Source organism: Vombatus ursinus, unplaced genomic scaffold (assembly GCF_900497805.2).
Source record: "Vombatus ursinus unplaced genomic scaffold, bare-nosed wombat genome assembly UNPS02014775.1, whole genome shotgun sequence".
NCBI classification, from domain to species: domain Eukaryota; kingdom Metazoa; phylum Chordata; class Mammalia; order Diprotodontia; family Vombatidae; genus Vombatus; species Vombatus ursinus.
Window position 1 is genome coordinate 1,443,143 of NW_020954553.1, and position 21,811 is coordinate 1,464,953.

The 21,811-nt window shown below is 38.8% G+C and overlaps 1 protein-coding gene across 8 annotated transcripts in view; it reads left to right on the top strand.

The window, feature by feature from the left end:
- The window catches only part of EPB41 (erythrocyte membrane protein band 4.1), a 207,054-nt gene that overhangs the window by 152,506 nt on the left and 32,737 nt on the right, over positions 1 to 21,811 (top strand). For 6 of the 8 annotated variants that reach the window (XM_027864668.1, XM_027864661.1, XM_027864662.1 and 3 more), the window contains exons 12-14: positions 560 to 771; positions 5,451 to 5,513; positions 11,287 to 11,463. In XM_027864668.1, coding sequence (XP_027720469.1) covers positions 560 to 771; positions 5,451 to 5,513; positions 11,287 to 11,463 — 452 coding nt within the window. The remainder of the gene's footprint in view (positions 1 to 559; positions 772 to 5,450; positions 5,514 to 11,286; positions 11,464 to 21,811) is intronic. The other 2 variants (XM_027864664.1, XM_027864667.1) reach the window with 1 other exon arrangement.

The following is a 21,811-nucleotide window of genomic DNA, read 5'->3' on the forward strand; positions in this document are numbered from 1 at the left end:
TTTAGGCAATAGGGAGTCCCTCAGGGTTTCTGGGAAGGGAAAGAATGTGGCTAGATTTTGGCAGCTCAGTGAAAGGTTTGGAGAGGGGGAAAACTGAAGACAGGAAGATAATCTTTTAGAATGTTTCTGGTGAGGCTGTTACAATAGTTGAGGTGAGAAGTAATAACGACCCGAATTAGTGGTGGCAATGTGAATGTTACACGTGAGAGAGATGGGGGAGGGGGAGTTTGAATCACTAGTTGGTCATCTAGTAGTTATTAAGCTCCTACTATTTGCCAGACAGCAGGACTTGATGACTGATTAGATGTGGGGGTAAGGGAGAAAGAAGAATCAATGATGAACAGGTTTTTAGGCCTGATTGACTAGGTAACACGCTAGTGACACAGAGATAGGGTAAGAAGGAAAGACCCATTTCAGGTAGGGAGATGAGTTCAGTTTTGGACATACATACATAGCATGAGTATGGCTACAAAGATCATGACTCCTTTGTCCAGCAGTTTTTGAAATGGGGCATTGTGAACCTTGCCCCCTTTTTACCTTTCTTCTTCTCTCTGTCCAGCTGGAGCAGTAGAGACACCAGACCGAAGCCCTCGGCCTACCTCAGCACCAGCCATTGCTCAGAGCCACGGTCCAGAAGGCAGCTTGCCTGGTACCTTGAATGGCAAGAAACCCACAGTCTCTCAAGTGCAGAAGGAGGCTGTGAAGGGAGAGACGAAGAAGGAAGAAGTGGCACCAGAAGAGGTGGAAGCAGAGCCTGCTGAAGTGTGGAAGGTATGCTTGTCACGCTGGCTCGCACTTCCCTGGAGGGCCTGGTTAACCGAGGAGGTTTCTGTGATGAGGCTGGGGTTACCGGGCTTGGAGGCAGCCAGCGGAATGAGGAGACATCTGGCTCAAAATTTAGAACTGAAAGCAGTGTTAGAGGATGTCTGGTGCAGGCCTGCTTCAGGTTTTTGTGTCCTGGATCCCTTTGGCAGTCTGAAGTTTGTAAACCCGTTTGCAGAATTGCATTTTACATAGATGAAATAAAATACCTGTTTATAATATGAGTATCCAAATAGAAAAAAAAAGACCAATTCTCAGATTAAGCGCCCTGATTTAGTCCAGCTTCTTCATTATACTTAGAATTCCATCATTTTACAAAGCTATCATCTAATAGTTTTACTGCATTAAAACTGAGGCCAAAGGAGATGAAGTGACTTGTCCATTGTCACATGGCATGTAAATGGCAGGGCAGAGACTGGAACCCAGGTCTCCTGACTCCCAGACTGGTGTTCCCTCGACTTGTACCTCCATGTGTCATCAGACTCTTCTCACTTTTTTTGTTCTTTTCTTTTGACATAATTGTGTCTTCAAGGAAGAGAGCTCCTTAACATTTTTATTGCTATCTTTTGTTTTTATGTATCTTAAATTTTCTCCCTTTAACCCTCCTAGAGAGACATTCCTTATAACAGAGAATATTTTAAAAAGAGAAAGAAAAATAGGAAGAAAAAAAAATCCGGCAAAACCAATCAGTACATCAAAAAGCTTACATTATATGTAGTGTTCCATATCTGTGGACCACCCCATCATCACCACCGAGTTAACAGGAAAGGGGGGATGTCAAAAGGCTTCCTTTTTAATTCTAGAAAACACCTATACAGTTGAAGTCTGCACAGCTGTTCCTGAATAAGTTGTATGTATCCACTTGATGCAAAGAACCAGTATGTAAAAGACCAAATTTACAAAATTAAATGATTATTTTCCCAGTGGAAGTTCTTTAAGTAATAAAGCATAAATGTTTTAAAAATAATCTGATATACATACAGCACTTCCAGAGCATGTTTATTTCATAAAAACTAGGTCCATTTATATGTTGAATTTTTAGGCTTTGCCTCACCAATGAAGAGAAGCCATTCTCTTGAGTTTGTTATGGCTCTGAGTTGATTCTGCACAGAATCACTGAGCCCCTTTGTAAATGCATCGAGTTTATCAGCTGATTTCCCAGAGGAGCAGGAAGGAGTTGGGGCAACCTTGTATATGTTGACAGAACTATTTAAGCATGTGTAAGCAATGCTAGTCCTGAGGTGTTCGTTTCACTTTATTAGAGAAGGTACAAATCCCACTATTGATATCGTGAATTGTGAGAGAGGAATGTGTCAATCTTTTTAAGAAAAGATTTTAAATTTTGTCAAGCAGTTAAGAAATCTAATATCCATTAGACCCTCAGGAATTGCTACTACATTGGCAATTTGATTAATTGTGACCTTTTTGTGCTAATGCTTCACTTAGACTACAGATTAGACTGGCTTACTTTAGACTCACAGTATCACAGAATTTTAGACCTGGAAAGTGACCTTGGAGGTCATATAGTCCAACCCCTTCATTTTAGAAGTCAGCAAGGTGAGGCCCAAAGAAGGGAAATAACTTGGCCAGGTCATGTGGCTAACATTTTGCATGTGTGGAATTCAAACCCTGGTGTCTTCACTCTAAATCCAGTGTTCTTTATACTGTGTCACATGATCTCACAAGATAGAGCTGCATGCAGAGATTTTTTTTTTTGCCTATTTTTTGTGCTTTGGGTCTAACTTGGGTCCAAAGAGAGAGAGTGTGCATATGTATGTATGTATTGGCCATTGTTGTGGCCATCTGTGTTGGGGTAGCTAGGTGGGCACAGTGGATAGATTGCTGGGCTTGGAGTCGGGAAGACTCATCTTCCTGGGTTCCAATCTGGCCTCATTTACTAGCTTTTTGACCCTGGGCAAGTCACTTAGCCCTGTTTGCCTCAGTTTCCTCATCTGTAAAATGAACTGGAAAAGGAAACGGCAAACCACTCCAGTATCTCTGCCAAAAAAATCTGACATGGAGTCACAAAGATTCAGACATGAGTGAAAAACAGCTGAACTTTAGGTTCAATGTCAGTAGTGCCTTTATAACAGAGTATCAGGGCTCACTATTTTTTCTTGCTCATTGTACAGCTTGGCATTTCTGATGACATTGCCTCTGCCCCTCCATCCTTTACACTGACTGTCTGGAAAGTGTTATGTTATAACAGTTGGCAGGGAGCTGTGTTGGCAATGGCCGAAACTCCTCTGGCCTTCTGCTAATTTACTTATTCTCTGCCTGCCTGTAGGACAGACATAATTATGTCTAAGAATAGCATCCCTTTGCAGTTGTGACTGTAGCAGAGGGGGAAGAATTCTCCCTTGGTATGTGCCCCCATTTGAGTGATAGGACTGAGTCTTTTTGCCAATTAATTGTTATGTAAATGTACTTCAGGTAATCTCACTGTAATCGGTTGAAAGCCATCTCTGGTAATACTCAATTATCTTAATTGTTCCCCATATTAACAATAACAATAAACTCTGTTCTGATTTTGTTTGTAGCAAGTTGGAATTATAGTGCTGAGAAATCTGACTTTGACCTAAAACCACATTTATCATGTAATCCGAGTAACAAAATAGCTTTGTTGCATGAAAGGAAATCATATCTATAGGATTTGGACAATATCCTTGATAACAGAATGATAGATGGAAGTAGTCTGTCACTGTGCATTCCTGGTTTGCAGATATTGAGGTCTCATAGCATTGGGTGTATTCTATGTTCATCACATTTAATGATAGTGTCCATTTTAGGTCAGTGGATTTTATGATTTAATATATGATTAGCTGAGGTATGGGGGGATGGATGGTTTTTTAAAAAAATTTGGTGAGCTAGCAAAAATTTTGTACTTACCTTTTTGGTTTTAAATCATATTGTATGCTGTGTGTGTGTTAAATGCAAATGTGAATTATTTGTCTCTCTGAAATATATACCATGCCTCAATTTTTTTTTTACCTATGAAATGGTTTTTAAAAATATTTTCTGAAGTGCTTTCAGATCACCAAAAGAAACATAAAGTCAACTATACAGACACAAATGGCAATTTGATTAAGGCCTTGATTTTTGGTGATGACTATGGGTCAACTTTTCCTTTAAAGAAGCATATTCACTTAAATAACCTTAAGCTAAATGGAATAATTACCTGGAATCCTCTTTTCTAAATCTATTTTCCAAATGACCATTTTGACTTCAAAGATGGAAAAGTGAACTAATAGACTGCTACTGGAAGTGAGTGAGCCACTTTCCTATAACACCTTCCTCAAGACTGCATGGTGATGATTATGTATTAGATTGTGTTTTACAACCAACTAAAATGTACAGCTTATGTGTTGGAGCAAAGCTATTCCTGAAAAACCCACTAACCTGAAATGTTTTTGCCACTTTATTTCTTAAACGTAGGTGGAAAAAACCCACATCGAGGTCACACCACCCACCATAAATGGTGACCAAATCCAGGTTTGTGCCGACAGTTGCTCATGCTCCTTTTAATTTTTTTTCTGCCCCCATTTTTTTCTTCCATCTTTTTTTTTTTCCCCAAGGTTGTAAAATGAAGGTCCAAGCAAATTTCAATGAGCCAACTTTTTATCATTTTTTTCTTTTTTTTTTTTTTAATTACTGCAAAACAGCAACCTGCAGAAAAAACAGAAGATCTGATAAGAATGAGGAAGGTTAGACACTTTTCAATTTCACAGAGCAACGTTGCCACTTTGCCCATGCTCACTTTAAGCACGTTAAAGAGACAGTGACCCATTCTTTTCATTGGCTTCTTATTGGTTTCTTGAGGGCTGTCCTTATCTCACTTTTGGTATGAGTCATGCTCTCACTTGGAGAGCAGTGATCAGCAAAGGAGACCAAAGGAAAAACGGTCCTTCATTCACCTTTTCATGAAATGTGTCAGCTAGAAGTATGGCTTGTTGGTAAAATGATGCAAATGCCTTTTTGTTATTAAAGCATTTTATTCAAATTTGTCAAAATCGCCATCAAGGTAGTAGTTTTGTTGCATTGTCAGAAACTGACTTTGTTTGCCTGTCTCTCCTTTGCTTTATTTCCCCCATCTTATATAAGTGAGGTAAATAATATTTTTACTCCAGAGAGCTATTATCTGACATAGGTAATCTTACATACCTGCCTCATACAAAGCGTTAGAGGTGTTTGTCATGTAGTTTGGCACCAAACTTGCAACCTGATGCTGAAAAATAAATGATTATCTTTCTAAGTAAATATCCACAAGCTTCAAAGCTTTTTAAATGACTTGCATTTTCTCTTTATTTGAAAGATCTTTGTGGCTTCAGGTATGAGTAGGAAGCATGAATTTGATGTCAAGGAAGCCAATAAAACAAGGAGCACTGTCTGTTTAAATGAAATCACCACATTCTTCCATCACTCACAAATTCATCCTTTTTTTTTTTTGATGGTAATTGTTTTTCCATTTGTCGTTGTGGTTCCATGACCATTCCATGTTGTGTCATATGCTGTGTCCCAGACATTTGGTTTTAAACATTTTTTGATTTGCCAATTTGCAATTTTTCCCGCAAGAACAACATTTTAATTTTTTGTGCTTTTCTGTTTTTTCCCCCCTTTCATTTTCACAGAAAAAAACAAAGACACTAGATGGTGAAAACATTTATATCAGACATAGCAATTTAATGTTGGAGGTTTGTATGAACTTGAAGCTAATTTCAGTTGGTTGCCTGGAACCTTCTGCATTCTTTACTGGCCTCTTTTTCTTCCTCCTATGCTGCATTTGGTTTTGCATGCTCTTGCATGAGAAAATTTTAGATTTAAAAAATGCTTTTGCATGTTGATAAAACATGAATATTTGCAACCATCTCTCCTGCCTTTTTAGTTTTCATCTGTCATACTTATCTGAAAAATATATGATTGGGACTACCTCTGTTTCAAATGGGGGACTGGTTATCCATTTACTTATTCTCAGTAAGTTCATATTCATGCTCAGAGTCTCCTGAATTTTCCCAAAGATGAGCCCAGGTCCCAAATAAAAGTTACATTATTTTCATCTGCTGGCCTGAAACAATGTGAAAGTTCAGATAGGGGAATGGTAATATGGGCAAATTGGAAATATATTAAGTACATTTAAATATAGGAGCAGAGTTCAGATGAGCTTACTAAATTCATAGTGTCAGAAACCAAAAGAAGCCACAAAACAAAGAAGACTAAGAACCCGTATTTATTTAATACTTGACCCCATTTGTTCCTTATCACAGCTCTGTAAGGCAGACTGGGCAAATATCCTTACCCCCATTTGCCCATGAGGAAACTGAGGTAGAGGGGTTGCATGACTTGCCTAGGTTTCCATAGCTTATTTGAACCCAAATTTTCTGACTGCCAAGACCAGAGTTCTTTCCATTATACTTAACTTACTGCCATCTTAAAAAAAAAAAAAAAAAAGGCAGTAAGGAAAGCAAATCAGGGTACAGTGTAGAGAGTAATATAGGAATGATGAAGTAACTCTCTTGTTATCCCCCAGCATTGGTCAGACCCCCTCCTAACCTACTATATCCTATTCTAGATTCTGTAACTAGGCTTAAATTTGGGGAAAAGAACTATATAAAACTCACAAAAAGGGTCAGCTATTAAGACCCCTGAACAAGACTTTAAAAGAGCTTCTATTATTCAGTCTCTAGAAGGGCACTTTAATTAATTATTCTCCAGCTTTTGAAGGACTCTTAAATAGAGCCTAATGACCAGCTGATCCCCTGAACACAGAGCAAAAGAAGTAGGTTTAATTCTAGTATTAAAGGTTTAGCCTAAATGTTAAGAATTTCCCCACTAAAGGTTCCTTAAATGTTAGGATGTATCACTGCATCAGTTTCTTCATTCTCCTTCTCTGTAGGAAGTTTTTAATTGACTCAATTATAATTTGCGATGATTTTTTAATGTTTTTCATAAAGCCAAGTAGGAATAGCCCTCGACCTCTACCTGAAACATGAATCCTCTCTGTGACATGCCTGGCATGTGATCATTGAGCTTTTAGATCATTAAGGTCTCCAGTGATAGAGAATTTTCATTACCTGCTGAGGCAGCCCATTCCATTGTTGGATATCCTTAATTGTTAGGAGGTTTTTCCTTATATGGATTCATAATCTGCTTCCTGTAATGTCGTATTTCTGACTGAAGGAAGAAATTAGATAATCTGTCATGTTCTCTTCCTAACCCATCATGATCCTATAATTAAAGAAACAGAGAAATTGTTGCCAACATGACATTGTGTTGTATGGAACAAGTTAGACACAATTTTTGCATCTTGGGAACCTATGATCTAAGACAGTGTTGATCAGAATATTAAACACTTGTAGACAAGTGAATAAAACGTTTATCTAAATCATAATTATTTATATCAGGCATGCAAAGGGATAAGTGCATTTAGCAGGGTGCTGGAAAAGGGAGGAATAGTATGTCTGGTCAAGTGAAATTACCATCTTTCTTCCATTTTGGGAAAGTGTAGGTTGATGAATCAGTCATTCCAAAAGCATATATTAAATACTAGGCTTTATATAGCACTATTCTGTGATCAAGTTAAATTGTAAGCTGTTGGAACTTAAATCTGCCACTGGCTTAATATATGGCCTCTGTCAATTCACTTAGTCTTGACTGGTTGTTTCTTCATCCGAAATGTGAGAAAGCCAGTTGCATCCAGATAGCAACCATAAGTCTCAGATTGTTGAATTACTCTCTTCCCTTTTGCCAGCTCTGTGTGTATTTTTAATATCCAGCAGAATAGGCTTCATGCCTGAGATCCTACTCCATTTAATTCTCAGAAACCAAGCGTTAAGAATTTTATTCTACAATTCTTTATTTTCTCCTTTATTGATAGTACCCTCCAAAGTGTAATCTAACAGCCAGGTTTAGAGAGGTACCCAGACAAGCAGTCCCTTGCTCCTTCAGTTCTTTCAGATAAAATGGAATGAGAGTCCTGTGAGCCAGGGATGACTCAAAATTTCCTGTGGATTATTTCAGACTTTAGCAGATTCACTGGGTTCTACCCAGCCTATAGCTACATACCTAGGAGTAGGCTAGAATTGGCTCAGGCTCGTGAGCTTGATGATAACAAAATTGCATTTGCCCCTTAGAGTATCATCTGGTAATTTCAAATAAAAATGTATTTCTTAACTAGGCCACCCTTGAGAAGAAGCCCTCTCCCCAGATTGTTTTCTTCCATCCCTCCCCCAACAGGAACCTACAGTACCAATCATATATTTGCCCTTTGTTCCATAGAGTGTGTTGTGACTTCCAAGATTGATAGTGTTCCTGTGTGTGATGTGCTTTTTTTTTTCTCCTAGCATTTCATTGATAGCCATGAGAGGGGACTCCTAAACAAGTGTGTGTGTGTTTTAAAATAGAAACTACTAACCAACTTTTGAAAACATTTCTATTTAATAAAGCTTTTTGGTTTTTTTGGTTTGATTACTGCTGAAATTATGAGATTGGGGATATCAGTAAAATTATCTAACCTTTAGGTCATTGGGGAAATTTAGCTGATTATACCTTCCTCTAGGGAGAAAGTTTTTCCTCTTCCAAAAGAATATCTTGCAAGTTATCTGTCATTGAGCAAGGTATTACCCCCATTTGCTACTTTTATTCTGGCATAAACAAGGTCAAGTTCACTATAAAATCCTTCTTTCTCTTCTACCCTCATCTTCCAAAGCAAGTGTGCACAGTAAATATCTTTGAAATGGTTGCCTTCATAGTTTCTTGATTGTTACCAAATCGCTACCATATTCCTTCTCCTTCCACCCCCAAGTTTCTCAGAGGGCTAGCTAACCTCACTAAGAATCCATTGACTTCACAGCATAGTTAGATTTGGAAGGAATTGAAGAGATCACTGAGTCTAACCCCCTCATTGTATAGGTGAGAAGACTGAGGACCAGGAAGGTTATATATTGTCCAGGATTATATATAGTGGTTAAATAGCCAGAATTCAAGCTCAAGTCCTCTGACTCCAAATCTAGTATCTTTCCATTTTGCTGTCATTGAAAGCCCTTATCATCTCAGGACCCAAACAGTGTTACATGCTTGGCAGGATGGACATAGCAATTACCATTCTCAATCATAAAAGGGCTTCTATGGACAACTCTGGTTTGATGGGTGTTGTTTTTTTTTTTCCTCTTACTGGATTTTGGGTCTTTTTCTGCTCGCCACTTAAATACTTCTGATTTTTAAAAAGTTGTTCTTCACCTTTATTCTTCACTTTCTCCATGCACTTAATTTCCAAGCAGGAATCAGGTCATAAAGTGCTAAATTCTTACTAGGCTCAAGCTTGTTCATGCATTTCCATAGCTAGTAAACATATCCCTTTTGCTCTTTGCTGAGACAAAAAATCCAGCAGTCACTTTTCAATGGTGAAGCCTGTATGCATGAAAAATACCCACATTTCATCCCAGCATGCAGGAAGTACTCTGAGGAACGAACCATAGGATCTCCTCTCCTGGGTCAGACTTTTCTTTGACTGATTGTAAAGCAGTAATTCATAGTTCAGTCTAATGTAAATAAATGGGCGAATAGATTAAATAGAAATTGAGCTTAGTAAGTAAACTATAGATCCAGAATGAAAATTAGGGTTCTTCTACTGATTCCCCTACCTGCATGCTAATTTCCCTTTAGTATTGCTTTTGAAAATGTGCATATATGTGTGCGTGTGTGTCTGTGTGTGTATATACACACACACACAGACACACACACATTAAATATAAGCCTTTTATTTTAAATAAACTCCATTTCTCTTGTAAAAAGGCTTTTATCTAGGGGGCCAAATGAAAGTCAGTTCTGAAACACATGCAGTAAACTAGGATGTGGACTTAATATCCACCTTCTCCTGAGTACACAGCTATGTTGATAAGAAATAAATTCCTGGGATTTTTAGCAGCTGTTAAACATCTAGGACCTCCCAAGTATTCTGAACCCAAGCATGGATCTTTTGGGTTCTTTTCAGAAAAAGGCAAGAAAGGGAGCAACGGAATTCTTGTTTTCAAAAAATGGATCTCAGGCATTTTGTGGTAAGGACCTCCTTTGGAGAACTGACTTTATTTTGAGGCCATTTTTCATGATTCTTCTCTGTTCCTGTACCTGAGTGAATCCCCGCCTCCCAGCCCGAATTGCTCAAGTCATGCAATTTTCTTATTTTCAGTTCAATTTAAGTATCTATTGTATGCAGAGCATTGTATTTTTTGCTTGGGATACAATGATAGAAATAACAAAATGAGCCTCAGTTGTCCCTATGAATAACGATTAGATCTTGTACATTTTTTCCTTGAGGATATCCCTTCTAGTTCCTGTTCCCTGCTTCTGGTTATGCAGAATTAATATCTAGGGTCAGTGAACTTTGTCCCCCTCATACCTAAATTGTTGAGAAGGCTCCTAAAGTCTTAGACTTTTAGTAACCACACTCTCATCCACAGAAAGTTATTAGATTAAGCTCATTCCCTTGAATTGTACCTGGGAGTGAAGAAAAAATTGGTAGAGAATTCCTCAGTACCATGTGAACAGTAACCCAAGTAGATGATGAGCTGTTATATCCACTATCATTTGTAGCTTCCGAGTCATTTTCAAGGGTTAGAAAGAGTCTGGAATGAAGGTCAGCATTGAGGATTACTATGGTGAACTTAATATCATATCAGAAAGAATGAGATTCCACTTGTTTGTAAACTAAAAATAATTTTTTAAAAAATAAATAGCCAAAGGCATACCTTGCATTACTTTAGCTGCTGTTGGGGACCTAGGGGGATAGCTCTAAATCCTGAGACAGCCCAAGGTTGCCAACCTTCCTGATAACCATGATTATCACTCTTAGTGGTGGGATCTTTTTTTTTTTTTTTGGTCATAGCAACCTGCAACAATCTCTTCTTTCGTTTTATTATTTCCATCCTGCCTGAGCTTAAACCAGTTCAGTGTCACCTAACCCAGAATGAGGGTGATTAAATTGAGAAACCATCCGCATTAATTGGATTAGGTGATAGAGAGCTGGGTGTATCTTCTCTCCAGTATCAGGACATCATAGGAGAAAGGAGAGATGTAAAATAGATAAAGGAAGGAACTCTTCATGGGTGTTTGACAAGTCACAGAATCTTAGCACTGGAGGGGACCTCAGAGGTAATTCTAGTCTAGTGCTGTCAGATTAATTAATCCTCTTGACAACATCTGTGATCAAATCGAATTGTTCAAAGATGCCCTCAGGTCATGATGCTTATCTGCTTCTGAGAAAAGTGCCTTGTTTTTAAAAAGAAAAGGAAAGAAAACAAGGCTGCATACCCCAGTGGTACATTTTCAGTTTTAGCGCAACTATGGATTTGGCAACCTATCTCCTGGATGTGGTGTGTTTTCTGCCAGGCCCACTGCCTCTAGTGGGCTGCTCTTGGTCTGGTTTTATTCTCAAGGGCTTATTGTTTTGCTCCTTTGTTCTCTCAACTGTAGGATTTAGACAAGACCCAGGAGGAGATCAGGAAGCACCATGCCAGCATTAGCGAGCTCAAGAAGAGCTTCATGGAGGCTGTCCCAGAGCCTCGGCCCAGCGAGTGGGACAAGCGCCTGTCGACCCACTCCCCCTTCCGGACGCTGAACCTCAATGGGCAGATTCCCTCAGGAGAAGGAGTGAGTACTGGGGATAAAGTGTCAGGATACGTGGAAAGATGAGACTTTTCCACATTCTCAACTGGAAAGAGAGTGTAGATAAAATATTCTTTGTGTCCCATGACATTGTTACAGCTTCAGGGTATTTCTGGTGAGCACTCTAAGTTTTATAGTTCACTCAGATGAACTCTAGGAAACCATGCCAGGCTCAGCAATTGACTGGACACTGAGAAATCTTTCTACTAGAAAACTCTTAGCTGGGACTTTCTTAGTGAGTGCAATTTGAGGCTGTAAAATGGTTAGATTTAAAACATCCTAGAGAAAAGGAAAGAAACTCACTAACAACAAACATTTAGTAAGTATGCTGATATTAACAGGTTCAGAATTGAAAATGAGTGGGGGAGGGGATATTTTTAGCCATGTTTTACACTTCTGAATAATCTGGTGACTTTGGGGACTAATGCTTACAATTTTGTTAATAAACTGAAGACTTATTCTTCAAAGATTGCTGAATACCAGATCCAAATTGTTGCATTTGATTTTTAGAAAATGCTGTCCACAATTTAGAATCTATCTGTGGAGAGGCATCTTAAATCTTTGTAGTTTGTGTAGTTTTTTGCCACAGTTGAAGGAGTTTAGGGAGATTCTGCAGGGACTGTCCTTAATTCCATTACGAATGCCATTGCCTAATTTAGAAGTCATACACCCAATTAAATAGCTCCATATGATGAGAATCTCTTGAAGGTTACCTTGAGCAATGAAAGTTACTGACCCCGAGACTCATTTAAAAATCTTTATTTTCTACAAATTCATCATTTATATGATAAATCATAATGATGCAAAGGAAAGATTGTAACTCAGCTCACCAAACATTTAACACAAAATCCTGTCTTTCTCCTCCCAAAAGATAGTAATAATCCTAATTAAGAGTGGTGATTTAGCTATTTAAAGACTAATTTTTAAAAATAATCAGAATATAGGCACAATGGTCTAGATGTAACAGTATCTAAAACTGAAAAGAAAAAAAGTTACAAGTCTAACATTCTGTATCTGTTTAACTATCTCCGCAGAGTAGGCTGAAAGGCCACTGCTGCCAGCCATGTTCTTCTCACCCACCCATTGCAACACCCCTCCCCCTTTTCTCCTAGGCATCCTTAGGCACATGCATCTCTCCCTCCCCTGCCCCCCTTCACCACCTCTGCTGGAAAGATGCCCAGCATTTCTATGGATTAGTCCAACCCTCGTTCAGGTTCATTACATCCACACAGAGCTTTGAGAAGCTAATGGACATGAAGGTTGTTGCCGTTACTCCCTGCCTAAACATTAGAAAGTACCTAGTTATCAGCCTTTCACCTCTGCTTCTCTCCTCCAAAAAAAACCTAGAACTTTATTTTCTGAGTGTTAAGTAAATGTGTGTCAGTCGCCATTTCCAGAAGTGTAACACATTTTAGTCCCCTCTGGAAACTGTCTCAGAGCTAGTTTGGGGAATTTTGGGGAGCATTAAGAAATGGGTTTTTTTTTAGCTAGATTGACAGACCCTTAGGAACCCTTGAGCGTTGGTTAGTTTATACACTGAAAGTGTGGGGTGAATAAACAAAGAATAGAGCAAAACCAGCACTAAGGGCAGGCAGCCCCCAAATCCCAGCAGGGAACTATTCTTCTTACTGTTACCTTTTTACAAGTGCGAGGAAATTCAGCTCTGCATGGCTGGTAAGGATGTGTTTTGCGGTGTATCAAGTCTTGTGTGTTACAGAGAAGGCTCAGAACCCCAATGAGGAGCATGACACTTGGAGGTTAGGGGATTGGAGTGGGAGTAGTGTTGTTTTCAAACTTTGTCCTGTGTGCACAGGTGTATTTAGTTTAAATCCCACAGCCTTTTCTACAGGAAATTATTTCCCATTCTGGCATTTGTTTCCTCCATTTCCTTTAACTCTTGGGATGATGGTTCCATTTTCTGAGGAATCTTCTTCCCCTCTTTCGGTGCATTGCAAGGCAACTGACTTTTCCATGCTTTGTGTATGCCCAGGTGAAGAAAGCCTCTGTCCTTCCTTCGGAGAGAAAGGTTGGTGGGCCTGAGGTAAAGCTGCTCTTAGAACTCATGCTGCTGAAGCAGGATTTGCTCTTGCCATGGCATTAAACAGAGAATCCCCTGCCCCAGACCACGCAGCAGCTGCTGAGTAATATTTTTCTTTGGGCTCCACCAGCACACTCCCATCCTCCAGCCTCCTGGCGTAACTCCTGACCACCTGCTCAAAGAGCAGCTTTGACAGCTTTTGGTTTGCTTACATCCGTGCATGGCTGGTTGGAAAGCTGCATGAGGATGTTACTGTGTATTTGGAGAGAAAAAACCCAATTTAATTGTTCCCTATTCTTTTTATGTTGTCTTTCTCTCCCTTTCGGTTTTCTTTTCTTTTAAAATTCACATTAATTTTGCATCCTTTCTTTCTTTTTCTCTTTTCTTCCCATTTTTGCTGATCAGTCCCCCAGCTACTTTCTCCCTGATACACATCACTTAGGGGTGTGCAAAGAACCCGTGTCAAACTTCCAAAGTGACCAGAGGAGGCTGGCTCAACTAAGAGAACTTAGGGCCAAATTTTTTCTCTCCTAGATAACACCTGGCTCACGCCCAGATGGCAGTGCACAGAGAGGGAAAAATGGAGTTCTCAGCTGCATAACCAGTTCCCATGAAACATCTTCACAATGTAGCACATAGCCCTTCACGTTGTTAGTGTTTGATTTATAAAGTCATGCCTCCAAAGACAGTTCCTCAAATGACAAAAGACATACATGAAAAGAGAAAAGTTAATGTCAAAGAGCTTCCAATCTGGAAAGTAGTTTTCACGTGTCTCTCTATGTGTCTGTGCTTGTGTGGTATGTGTGTGAGATTTGCAAAGGCCTGAGTGTTGTTTGTGTATTGTCCATAGTCAAATTTGGGGGCATGAAATAAAGTTTTGTATATATATTTTTTTTGTTTTGAAGAACCTTCAAAATTTATAAGATTAAGATGTTTGCTTCTTGGAGCAAAAGTAATTACTACAGTGAATGAAGTCACAGTTGTTTTAGGCTTGACCTATGCATTTTTGGGAAGATACCAAGATAACTTTTTCTATTCCGTTGTTTCTATTTATGATGCAAATAACATTCTGATGGTGAGAAAAATGCTTCATTGCTGGTTTTGCTTACTCTGTCTAAAGACGAATGAGCACTCCCCACGTAACAGAAATGACCCAAACTCTTGGGGGGATTTTCTGAAGAGGACTGCTCTGACACTCACACAGAGCACTCATGAATGATCCTTGAGCACTGCCCTCATGAGTGGTTTCATTAGGGTCAATTCCTGGATTGGCGGAGAGGTTCCAAAATGTCTACCTGAGTTAATACTTTGCACATCCCCAAGTACCATTTTTTGAGCATTTTCCATCTGTCATTGTGTTCATCTTTCTCTGTCTTTCTTGATCTTCTACCACGAAAGCAGACACAGGAACGTGCTCTGTTAGTACAGGATGAAGACAAAATAAAAAGGCAAAAGAGATCCACTGAGAGAGCCTTGCCCCAGCAAGAAAATGAAGAAGCTCTTCCCAAGGTTTCCATTCCAATCCCTGAGGAACACAAGTCCCTCAAAAAGTGCTACCTGTACTCTAGTACTTTTCCATCTCCTCGTATTCCTTTCATGATGTCTTTTCTCGTGGTTCTTGCATTAGCTGTTTGGTGGTTGGTCTTTCTGTGACCTGAAAATAGGGTGCTCACCCAAAACTTCAAGACCACAACCTTGAACTTTTGTCCTTGGCTTCTATCTACTGCATTTTCTCCTGTACGATGTTCTCCTTTCTCAGGGGCTCAGTCATAGGGGTTCTTGCCACTGTTGTTCTGTTTATAAAATGTGTTCCTCTTTGTACAGTACATGTCTTGGGGTACAAAGGAGTGGCAATGGATTGCCAGGCCAGCTTTTCTGCACTGATGTTAAACAAGCCTTTGCAATCCATAGACAAATCAGATTAAAAGCATATGGCAGGTCGGTTCTTTTTCCAAGAGCTCTAACTCTTAAGCCTGCATGTTTCTCCTGATTACTGCTGCTGTGTTGTCCTCCCTCTAAGATTGTACACAAAGCAAAGTAAGTACTCTATGGGATTCTCCCTTGTTCTTCAACAGTTATTCATGGGACATGAGCTCCGTGGTTTAAGAAAAAAAAAATCTGACTTTCTATTTATTCAGAAGCCTTAAGAATATACATAATGAACAATGAAGTCTGATCCATAACCACTCCTTTTCTGGGGGAAATCAAACAAACCAGTATACAAAGCCTCTTTGTAAAATACAAAAATAAAAAGGCTTTTGACATCTGTGGCCTTCTTTTGAATATTTCAGAGATGGTAAGGGACTGCTGCTGCCTAGTATACTGAAGAGAACTGAACTGTCTCTTAATAAACAAAGGGTTAATGGTTTAAAAAAAAAAAAGGAAGGAAAAAAAAACTGCCACTGCCCTTTAAACTCTAGCCAGGGCTATATTTTCCAGAGTCCTCTTCTATTCTCCATAAAATGGTATGGTACTGAAATTCACATTTACTGTGAGACCCTGCCCTAATTAAGTTCTGTTTACAAATGTTATTGAGGGTGTTTCACTTCTCTGAATGAATATATTGTTGAATTTCTCTTTATGACTTAAGAAATAATGATGTTACTAGAAGCAGTACTTATCCATGACAATAAGCTTAAAAGTCTATATTTATGGATTTAATTTTCTTGATGCATTTCAAATGTGTTCTTGAAAATTTGTGTTTAAATCCACAAAATGTTTTTAAATTGTGGTAATATGAGTGAAAGTATTATTGTGATGAGTTTTTGTCTTGTGCTTGCATGTTAATTTATGGGGCTTCTTTGAATGTAAATATGAGTGCAATCTATGTTCAGATCATAATTCTGGTGCTTCACCAGTTATTTTGACTTTAAAACTAACTCAACTTTGCATGCTGCTTGCTTTTGGGGGGCATCAAATGTAGCTACCTGGATGAATTGGCTAAAGTAGTTTCAAACACTGGTTTTCAAATTTGAGTTCATATGTATAGTCATGCATAGAGATTTCTATACTTAAAGAGGCTTTTTTTTTTTGTCTTTGAGATACTTGCTGCTTAAAACAAAAAAAAAAGTTAAATTGGAGCTGAAAATCTTCTTCCTGCTAGAATCCATCTGCATTGTATTGTTGGTTATTGAGGTGTATAGAAGTAATTCTAGAGGATTTCCTGAAAACGCCACTCTTTCGGTTTAGGCATTCCCATTAAACTTGGAGAGAAAAGAGAGAGGTTGAGGGGTGGAAGCTGGTATCAGAGAATAGACCTGTGAATGTCGCTGGATAGATGTTTATAACATCGTGTGTGTGTGTGTGTGTGTGTGTGTGTGTGTGTGTGTGTGTGTGTGTGTAGGGGAAATAACAGAAAAAAGCTCTTTGTCCCAAAATATCAAATAACACTTTCCTAAGTAAGGGTGATTATCTTGACTCTGTCAATCATGGTTTTGATCTTAGCCAAATGGGACAAGAAATTATTTCACTGGAAAGTATCTTTTTTTTTTTTAAAGGAAATAAAGAGAAAATAGTTCTAGAATTTTCTTTTATTTTTGTAAGTATCTGAGACCAGATCTTCAGTTTCTCTCTTTGGAGATTGCTTCCTATTATTGAAGTTTGCATGAAGCATGTCTTACTTTGAATTGGAATTCTCACCAGGAGCCAAATCTCTAAACTGACAGTACCGTACATGCTTCTCAAAACTGAGCAGCTGGTGATCACCACTTCTCATCAAAGGTGCCTGTTGGCCAGATGAGAGATTCCATTTCCTGATCATAGACTATGGTCATGGCCTGCAAAAGAAAATTTCACCACCAAGTAGTCACTGTTCAGGACAGTACAGTAATCCTAAAAGATAGGTTCTTTAGAGTTGTGAGGGGGACAAAACACTAGACATATTGACTTTGGATTTCAAATAGTTGTACTTAAAAGATTATGTGTAGATTTGTATAGTTCATAGCTGAAACTAGCCTTTTTTCCTCTTATTTTCTCTGTATTAGAAGGGGAGTCCCTAGTCATTGTTTCTGGACTCTACTTTGAAATAACTTCTTAGTGAAAGGGTCTCAGTTTGAAAGATTTAGTTTTAAATATTGATGTATGGTTTGGTTGACAAGTGGAAGGGCAGGGAGAGCTAGATGTTTAAGCACAGAGCAAAGAAGTAGAAGATTTGGGTTTTATGTCTGTATTGCCTCTGATAGCCCAACTGACTGTGGGAAGATTATCCAACTTGACATCCTGATTTCCACATAACAATTTAGGGACAAACCAGACTCCATGGCCCTAAGTCCATATATACTTAACCTGGAGCCCCAAAGTCACCAAAGGCATTGTTTTTCCATTGATGTTTCTTTTCAATCTAAGAGGAAGATGGATGTTCAGAAGATCTCACCAACTTATGAGAATGTTTTTAAACCTATTCGAGTATGCTTAAAAAAAAACCCCAAACTACAATTGTCCTGGAGCCTAGATTTGAAGTGATCCAAAAGGAAATGGAGGTGCACATGCTGAGTAGAAGTAAGCTACATTAAACACAAGAAGTCACATATAAGATGTCAAAGAAATCGTATGATCCAAGAAGGAGATGGGCACACCAGACAGCAGAGTGAAGAGCTAATTGATGAGTAGCCTGAGTGCTGCAGGGGTCTAATCAACAAGCACTTATTAAATACTTGCAAAGTGCCAGGCATGACTAGAAGGTGAAAACAGAGATTTTGAACCTATTGGGTAGATCTGGAGGATGCATGAGAACATAGAAATGAGATTGACGCAGGACACACCATTGGAGCAGCTGCTCACATTAGTAGATCTGTGATCTCAGCTAAAGATTGAAATATTTGCCCATGTGGCAATTGAGTGGCAACAGACTTAATTTTCTCTAATATGCAAAGCTACCAAAATTAAATGCATTTCTTTCTTTTTTTGGTTTTGTTTTCAAGCATATCACAGTCTACAATTCATCTTAGCCAGTTAATAGCTTGTGTCCCTCAGTTCTTATTCATCATTTCTGCATTTTGACCACTTCGTTACTCAAAAACACCTCCCCCAAAATATGGGGAAGAAGAATATAACAAAATAAATTCAAATCATGAGACATCATGGTCCATCTAAAAAAAAAAATCACAATTACAATTGGCTCAAAGGGCAGTGATGTGTAGTAGATATACTTGAGCTGTAACATATTACCAATAATGACTTGCTGGTAAAATGTGATGTAAAACAAGTCATGCAGGACAATGATGACTGGAAAAGGAGGCAGGTCAGCCCTGTAGCAAGAATCATGACTAAGAGATAGACAGCCCTACATGTTGCACTAGTATCCACAAAATAGTAAAAGATCGAAAGGCAACCTTGGAGGTGAGTTGATTTTTGGTTTTGGTTTTTTTTGTTGTTGTTGTTGTTGTTGGTTTTGTTTTTTTTTTGGATAAAAGATTTGTAGAAGAATTTAGTTAAGTTTTACATTGGAGATAGATTATGAATCTATCCAAAACACAGATAGGTTCTGAACTGCCCTGAAGTATATTTGTTAATTTTGTTTCTTATTTCCATGTCTGGCAAAAGGTGTGGTGGGATAGGAGATTAACACTATTTATTGACTAAGATGAGAACTGATGATTAACTGTAGATTTTAATTACTTGAGATGTTGTTGTCCTCTTTTTTCTATAACTAACTGAAGGTTGCTTGTCTCTAACTTTCCTAAGTCACCTGCATGGTACTTCCTCTTTCCTATAGATCACCCTTTAGATGTTTGTTTAATTCTTAAATATTTCAAAAGATCTCTTGATTTCTTTAACATATGCACTCTCTCTATGGACCATAACCCACTTTCTGTTGCTATGGCCAAAAACTCAGTGCCTGCTGGCCAGTGCTACAAGGGTTATCCTCTTTATAGTGATGAGTCTCCCTCCTCATCGCTAGACTGGTTTTCAAACAATAGAAAAAGTCATTTGACCTGTGCTCAAACCTTTCCAGCTTAGTAAGACTTTATAGAGCTTGAATTCTGTGGGCATAACCCTTGAAAACCCAGGGTTACTTCTATGCTGTAAGGAGGCATAATTACTTCAGCACTCAAGGATCTGTGATTTCATCCATGTGGGTGCTCTCACCATCAATTCCTTCTGTGACTTAGTCTCGCGAATTGCTGTTAGTGAAAGAAGTTATCACCTAGAAGTTAACAGTCTATGATAAACCTTTCCAAACTTGTCTAAGCTGTTATTTGGACAATAGACATGAAGTCCTGCCTGATCTACACTTTGAAACCTTTCCAGTTTGGTGTAGGACCTGCCAGAGCTAGACGGAAGATTCTCTTCTGGTGCTCTGTTGGCATAGAATTAGAGAACCCAGGGTGACTTCATGGGAGACCTTGAGTGAAGGGATTGATTTCCTTTCCAAAGTCACATGGTTGACTTTAGCTAATAGCTAGCATTTACGTAGCACTTTTAAGATTTGTAAAGTGTTTTGCAAATGTTATCTCTTTTGATCCTCACAAGAACACTGTGAGGTAGGTGCTATTGTTATCTTCATTTCTCAGATGAGAAAACTGAGGGCTGACAGATGGAAGTGACTTGAGCAGAGAGCTAGTAAGTGTCTTGAGGCAAGATTTAATTCAGGTCTCCTGACACCGAGCCTAATGTCTTTATACACTGTGTCATCTAGCTCCTCAGTGATGGTCACTTAGTAAAAGAAATAGGGGAGGTAAAAAAAACAAACAAAAGGCACTGAACCTCTGTACTTGGTTTTTGTTTTCCCAGAATATTGGTCAGAATAAGGACGGTATATTAAAACTTTGCAAAGTTTGCTTCCTGTCTTTCTTATATATTAAAGTGCTAAAATCCCAGACTTCTACAGCATCGTGAAGAACTGACCACAGTGCATTATGTTCTCTCTGTTTCATACAGAAATTTTTTCCTCCTGTCACAGCTGCTCTTAACTTTGGTGCTTAAAACTGGGAACCTTTTTATTCTGGTCTCTTCAGGACACATTTGCCAATTGATCAAAGTCGCAGAAGTTTTCATTGTGGTGAACATGGGGCCTGTTCACTAAATCCTACTGGAGAAAACAGGGAGGGACCCTAAAACTTGAAAGAGAGGACTTGAGTATAGATTAAAGGAAGCACTTTCTTCACAGTGGTAAGGGGGAAGTAGCATTAAGTAACTTTGCAAAGAGCTTAGATCAATCTAGTATTAAAGAAAATGGATGCCTTCTGGGTTTTATAGGGTTCTAGAGCTGGTATGGGCCTTATAAGGCATGTGGCCCCACTCTCAGCCCCCTTATTTTGTAGACGAGGTCTATAAGAGATACCTCCTCTATAAGAAGAGATAAAATGACTTGCCCAGAATTATCCAGATGGTAAAAGACTAAGCTGGAAGTGGAGCTGCATCCTGTGTCTCCAAACCCTCTTTCCCCTTGACTGGCTTCTTCCTGGTCCATTGAAACTGGTGACAGAAAAGATAGTTATGTCCTTGATGCCTTTATCAGAGACGTGGATAGATAATGGGCCTGCTGACCCTGTGTGGCAAGTCTTCTGTTCAAGAGTTTAAAAAAAAATATATTTAAACAAGGCACTGAATCTTATTCCTTCTTTTCTAGAACCAGTCAAAGATATAATTATGAGCCTCCCAATTCTTTCTATGATTGACCCCAAGGCATAAGCAGTAGCCCACTATAAAATCTGAACTCGAGAAAGCTCTGGATATGATTAGCTGCTGGAAGGACTGTGAAAGGAAAGAGGCCTGCATACTGCTCCTAAACAATGATGTTGTTCATCTATATTGAGTACTTACTATATTAAGAAATAGGCTGTGTGCTATGGGAGAAACAAAACTTTATTAAATATGGCCCTTGCCCTTAAGTGGCTTACTCTCTATAGTGTCTGGTCCTACCTCTGACTTCTTCTCCACATGCTAACTTTCCCTTCTTTTCCCCCTTTCTCTTTCAGTTTTCATTTCCTACGTCATTCAGCCTCCTGATTTTTTCTCCCATGCTTATCTAGCCATGTTTCCTTACCCAGGAATCTGAGCTTCTACTCACTGATTCATTCTCCTTAAAAGCATATTTTGACATAATAAACTCAGCTACTCCACAACATTAGGCAACCTCTGATAGGTCAGAAAACATTTTAGGAACAACTCAGGTATATGAGGCAACTCTAGATATGACAGTTTGAAAAATTCCTTGTAGTATGGCTGTCTATTAGTAAGAAAGGGGCATGTTTCTCCATCCTTTTTGAGAAAGTATCCTTGGGCTTTTATAATGAGCTTACAATAGCCTCCTAACTCTTCTTATAGTGACTTTGGGCCCCCAGTGATTTTATT